This window comes from Triticum aestivum, chromosome 2A (genome assembly GCF_018294505.1).
Source record: "Triticum aestivum cultivar Chinese Spring chromosome 2A, IWGSC CS RefSeq v2.1, whole genome shotgun sequence".
Lineage (NCBI taxonomy): Eukaryota > Viridiplantae > Streptophyta > Magnoliopsida > Poales > Poaceae > Triticum > Triticum aestivum.
In genome coordinates, this window is record NC_057797.1 from 107,022,052 (window position 1) to 107,027,576 (window position 5,525).

Here is a 5,525-nt window from a genome sequence, read left to right on the forward strand (position 1 = left end):
GCTCTGGCGGGACGGGGCGGCTCTGGCGGAGGCAGCGGTGAGGAGGTCGTGCGGGGGGCGGCGGTCTGCAGAGGAGGAGGTCGTGCGGGGGCGGTTCTCTTCTTCTTTTTTTTTGACTACGGGGCGAGTGCGGGGCGATTAGCGATCGATCGTGGCTTGTTGCGTGGTTGGTAGCGTTAAACACAGAATGATTAAGGGCCATTAGATTTTGATGATGAATGGGTGTGATTGTTTGGATCTGCCCCTTTCTTTCTTTTATAGTAGTAGTAGATAGTAGATTATCTCCACCCACGAACGCCGTAGCACGAGAGATAAATAAATCAGAAGATGCAAGAGGCGAGGCGAGCATGGCAGCACGAAAATCTTCACCCACGTTTCATAAAAAAGAAATGTTTTTTCAAGGAAAAACACATAATAAATAGTTTAATTATGCATGTCAAGTAGGAGTATTTTTTTTAATATGCAGTCATGCCCAGATTGCGCATAGCTTTGCATATCATATCATGGGAACTTTTCGTGCTGAAATTTCCTTTCAAGGGAGCAGAGTAGTTCATCCCGGCAAAGCCATTGCTCTTTTTTCATTCTCTTTTCCTTTTTGCGAATATTGGGCAGAGACATCGGACCACTGAAAAGTGCATGCACGCCTAAATATACTTTTTTATTGAATTCTTTCTACTCCCTTCAAAAAGAATCTCACACGCAGGAGGGCTTTGTTTTTGGATGTTTTTTTTTGAGTTTTTCTAATGTTTATGTCCTGCTCAAAGAGATGAGATGGCGGCGGCTGTTTGTGTCCTGCTCAAAGAGATGAGACGGCGGCGGCTCTTCAAGGATAGAATAAGATTCTCCCCACCTAGCACCCGTCTCGGTGATGCGTCTAGCGTCATCGAAGGGCGTGTGGAGATTTGTCTTCAACGGATCTCACGGGATTTGGTCGACGTTTGTCTTCCGTGGATCCAAGTGGATTCGGTCTTTGTTCATGTGTACAAGTTGGATCCTCCTATTCTAAACTTTCTCTTCAACGGCGGTAAAAACAAGTTTTGTCCGGCTTCAGGGAGAGAGGGGCGACGACGACAGCGCGCCTTTGCTCGCTTCAGTGTTTGTAGTTGTCGCTAGATGGTCTATGAATCCGCACGTAATATTATTTCTGACATTCGTTGGACCGATGATGAATAGATTGATAATTTTCTTAAGGAAAAAAAGAGTCGAGCGTGCGTTTTTCTTGCAGGAACAGAGGGAAGCACCGAGTATTTCGCAGCGCAGTGTGGCTTGTAGGCCTGCTGCATGTAGCGTGGGTGCACTTGAGGAGGTGCGTAAAGGACACGCGCACATACACGTCACGATACGATCAGGCACCACAAACCAAAGCCAGAAAAGAAAGCCGGCCTACTCATATTCTTTTCCTCGAGCTTCCGTGCAAGACGACGGTGAGTGCGCTCTCAGCCGTTACACCAGCAGCTCCTCCTCGCCCTCCCTTAAAGCATTACTAGTAGAGCCTTTAAACTCTCAAACCCTTAAAAATAATTAATTTTTTTACAGTTTTCGTCGAAAAAAAACCGTAGACTAGAATCTCTTAACCCTTAAATTCTCAAAAAAATTTAAAGGTCCAACTCTCAAACCCTCTCCCAATTCTCAAAATTAAGGATTGGGGAGCAAAATCTAGCCCAACCCTCATTTGGCAGTTATATTCCCGCGAAAGGGAAAAATCCTCCCAACTCCCGCGACCGCCGCTGCTAGTTGCCCCCGTCGCCAGCGGCCGCCCCGCCGACCTCCCGCGCGCAACGACAACGTCGTTCATGAGGAATATTCCGTTATAAGGGTTGTGTTTGAGGGTTCTAATCTTTGCCCCTGTTTTTTAACCTGTAGAAGTGCAAAAAAGATCATTTTTGACCCTTAAAACACTAGCGAGGGTTCGAGGGTTTGAGAGTTCTTGTAGTAATGCTATTTACCTTCCTCATATCCGCTGCCCCTCGCTGCGGTATAAACACCGATTTCGTCCCGTAATATCCGGTTGATTGGAGCGAGATAAATCCATCCCAATTACTCCTCTCCATAAATCCTTTGCACTCTATCTACTACTACTTAGTAGTACCAAATATAAAAAAGAGGCAGTCCAGTCCAGGGCAGGGCCGTCGTACATGCAAACAGCTTTTCCTTTTTAGGCCGTGCTTGCGTCCTTGAGAGTTCAGACTCTGGAGGGTCCAGAGCTTCCGTTATCCCCCAGGAAGGAAGAGCGAGGAGCAGCAATTCATCCTTCTTGCCACTAAACCGGCGATTCGGTGGCCGATCAAGGTACGCTTCTCCACGATTTCCCCTTCTTCTTGTAGATGCTCTCTTGCTGCTGTTCTTCGGATTAGGTTTCCCTGCTCCGCCCTCGAGAGAGAAAAGGATTTCTCTCTTGTTTGCTGCTGCTGATACCTCTAGGGCGCGTGCCGTCAGTGCCTTCCTTTCTCCGATTGGAATCCCTCATCGACTTCTCGGCCCCCCTCTGCTGATTTGCTTTGATGGCCGTTGCCGATTTCCCCCAAAAGTATCAGTAGAGTGTTCTCGACGACATGATCCAGCTTAGTAGTATTCAGGTTCAGGCTTCATGGCACTTGTTGGTTTTTCTCTGTTTCCCCCCTTCAGGTTCCGGTCCACAGCTAAACGAATTTTAACTCCTCATTGTCTGCCACCGTTTGATTCCTTAATACTTTGAATGAATGAAAGAAACCGATCATCTTTTTCATTATGTAAGGTTTTGAATTGCAGCAAGTTCAATCATGTTTGTGCTCTTGCCAAGGATAGCGGTTGGTGGATGGTTGCCCCCATGCCGTCATCCTAGTCTTCACCATACACAAAGTTTAAGGACTTTGGAAGGATATCCAATCCAAGTCGTCACACATAAAGTTAACGACTTCGGCTGGATATTCAATGAATAATTCGACCACTTCGTCCTAAAAATAATGATTCGAGTATCCTGTAGCTGGATGTTTCAGGTTCACCAATCATCCCCAGCCCTATTTTTGGCGTCGATCGATTACCATTTAGCAGCAAACGTATCTCGCAGTTACTACATCGGAAGTTTTCACTCCATGTCTTCAAACATATATACTCCAGTACAACACAAATTAAGTTCGTGCCGACAATACCTTTCTCTTTGTCAATTGTGCCGACAAACCCTTGCGATTGGACAGCGATTAATGTGTCAGATTATCAGAAACATTGCGTCTGACCGACCGCGACGCGCCTCGCTATCTCTCCCCTTCTCCTCCACACGCCTCTTGCTGAAACTTCTGCCTAATTATGTCGAGAATACGCAGTTCGGTAGTACAATACTGAACTACTGACACGTATCTGACATAATGATACGTACATCTCTGAATTCTGACAGGTGTTCGTGGAGGAGGATCATACAAGTCGATCGGGCGCTCGGAGGACACTGCTGGGAGGATGTTGACCAGAAGACTGCAGGGGTGCAGCAGCGTTCTTCTGCTCGTGTTTCTCATTCTCGCCAACGCGTCAGGTACATGCGTATTGCGCAGCGTTTGCTTTCGGTTGGTTCGGTAGTCGCTCGCTTTCTACTTTCCATTATTCAGATTCCTTCCTAGTGTGGCCTTGAAATGCATCGCCATAGAGTGTAGACTGTAGGGTAGATGTCCTGGACAACTTTTATATATTCTGCGAACAAACACATTCTGGCTCGCGGTTGCTCCGCGATCATTTTCAGGTCTTGACCCCTTGTGAAAACGGCCATACTGCATTTTCGTGTAGTATAGAACCGCATTTTTGCACGGAGACTGTAAAGCTGAAAAATATCTTTGTGCCTAACCGGTGAACGAAATATTTCAGCATCCATGCACCAATTTGACACATAATCAGATTTTTTCAGCCGGCTAATAAACTGAAACTTAAACAATTTTCATATGTTTGTCACTGCATTGTGATTTGCAGGCACCTTCTCTGAAGAACAAGAAGCTGCTGAGGAGAGCAGGAGGCGGTCGCTGGCGACGGGGCAGTTCTGCGTGGCGAAGCAGGGCGCGGACCCAACCGCGCTGCAGACTGGGCTCAACTACGCGTGCGGCCCCGGCCACGCCGACTGCGGCCCCATCCAGCCCGGCGGCAAGTGCTACAAGGCCAACGACCTGCCGGGGCTCGCCTCCTACGCCTACAACGACTACTTCCAGCGCAACGCCGCCTCCGGCGCCAGCTGCAACTTCAGCGGCACCGCCGTCACCACCTCCGACGACCCCAGTAAGCACCACCCTGCTCCTCCCTCCCCTCCCACCCACACGTTGTTCTCCTTCTTGTTCCCGGCGGGCTCTGATACTCCTGTGGTTCCTCGTTTGCAGGCTCGGGGCAGTGCGTCTTCACCGGAAGGTGAGCGAGTATCTTCGATGTGCATGCATGGCGCGCCACTGTATCGTCCTCTGACGAAGTTCACAACTGACATGTGTAAACGTTCACGTGCAGCTCCATGGCGGGAGGCTCCAACGGCACGACGCCGGCGGCGAGCGCCCCTACCAGCCTCTTCCCGCCGTCGACCTTCACGCCGGGCTTCGGAGGGGGGCCCACCAGCTCCTTGACCCCTCTGGGGGACGACGCGGACAGCGTCATGGCCGGCGCTCGCCGGGCGCTCTGCGTGCTGCTGCTCCTGCTGCCGCTCTTCCTCTTCTGATCGACGCCTCCGCTCGACTGTAAATTCTACTCCATGGCATGGCATTCGTTGCATTTTACTAGGGAATATTACTATCAGGTCACATGTTTTTTGTTCTTCAGAAGTAAACCATATGTGGGTGTACATGTCAGGTCGGATCTTCTATAAACCAAACTATACTATATGTAAAGGATGTTTTTCCCTTCCTGAAATCTAAAAAGTGCGTGCGCGCGCGTTGGAGAGGACGAGCGGCCGCTCGGTCACTCGCATGCATGCATACATGCGTTTGTCTGGTAGTGCATGTGATTACTGGCATTAAATGCGGTTAGACTTATAACATGTGAAGGACAAAACAGATCCATGTGTATTTGTTTCGGGTTTTCAAATTTTTAAAAAGCCATATCTTTCAAAGCATGTGTCGGAATTCAGATCCTGCATGGGAATGTTTCGACGAATTTTTTTCGATGCCAACTTTCGTACTATATGATGCAACTTTAGTATTGTATTGTGCAACTTTTTTGAGGGAAATGCCATCATGGCAGTTTATATTTCATGTGAGAATAGGGCTACATCGTTTGTGATTACATCGAGCAGAAAGTCCGGAGCCTCGTTCTGCCACATAATAGTTCGCGAGGGCTCCGACTTAGTAGCCAAAAGATCAGCCGCCATATTGGCTTTCCTAGGGCAATGACAGAAACTAACAGAGATAAAATTACGACACAAGAAAATACACTCCTCATAGATGGCTGCAGCTGGTCCTAAGGAGTTTCCGCCGTCATGCATTATCTGGATGACCTCCATACAATCGGCCCCGATTTCCACCTTGTTGCAGCCAATGGTGTTTGCCAGAACCAGCCCATCCTTGAGGCCTCTAGCCTCGGCCGTCGCTGCG

General features: G+C 48.7%; 1 protein-coding gene across 1 annotated transcript; it reads left to right on the forward strand.

Moving 5' to 3' along the window:
• The first annotated feature begins 1,995 nt into the window (after positions 1-1,995).
• LOC123187847 (PLASMODESMATA CALLOSE-BINDING PROTEIN 3) lies at positions 1,996-5,047 on the forward strand. The gene is made up of 5 exons (XM_044599809.1): positions 1,996-2,289; positions 3,371-3,502; positions 3,931-4,230; positions 4,329-4,356; positions 4,450-5,047. Exons 2-5 carry the CDS (start codon positions 3,430-3,432, stop codon positions 4,652-4,654), a joined length of 606 nt encoding a protein of 201 aa, XP_044455744.1. The 5' UTR covers positions 1,996-2,289; positions 3,371-3,429; the 3' UTR covers positions 4,655-5,047.
• The last annotated feature ends 478 nt before the right edge of the window (positions 5,048-5,525 follow it).

Bases quoted from the DNA above. Each gene is read 5' to 3' on its own strand.
- LOC123187847 (XM_044599809.1), top strand. From the start codon at position 3,430: ATGTTGACCAGAAGACTGCAGGGGTGCAGCAGCGTTCTTCTGCTCGTG. The intron at 3,503-3,930 runs GTACATGCGTAT...TGTGATTTGCAG, and splicing joins CATTCTCGCCAACGCGTCAG to GCACCTTCTCTGAAGAACAA. The intron at 4,231-4,328 runs GTAAGCACCACC...CCTCGTTTGCAG, and splicing joins CACCACCTCCGACGACCCCA to GCTCGGGGCAGTGCGTCTTC.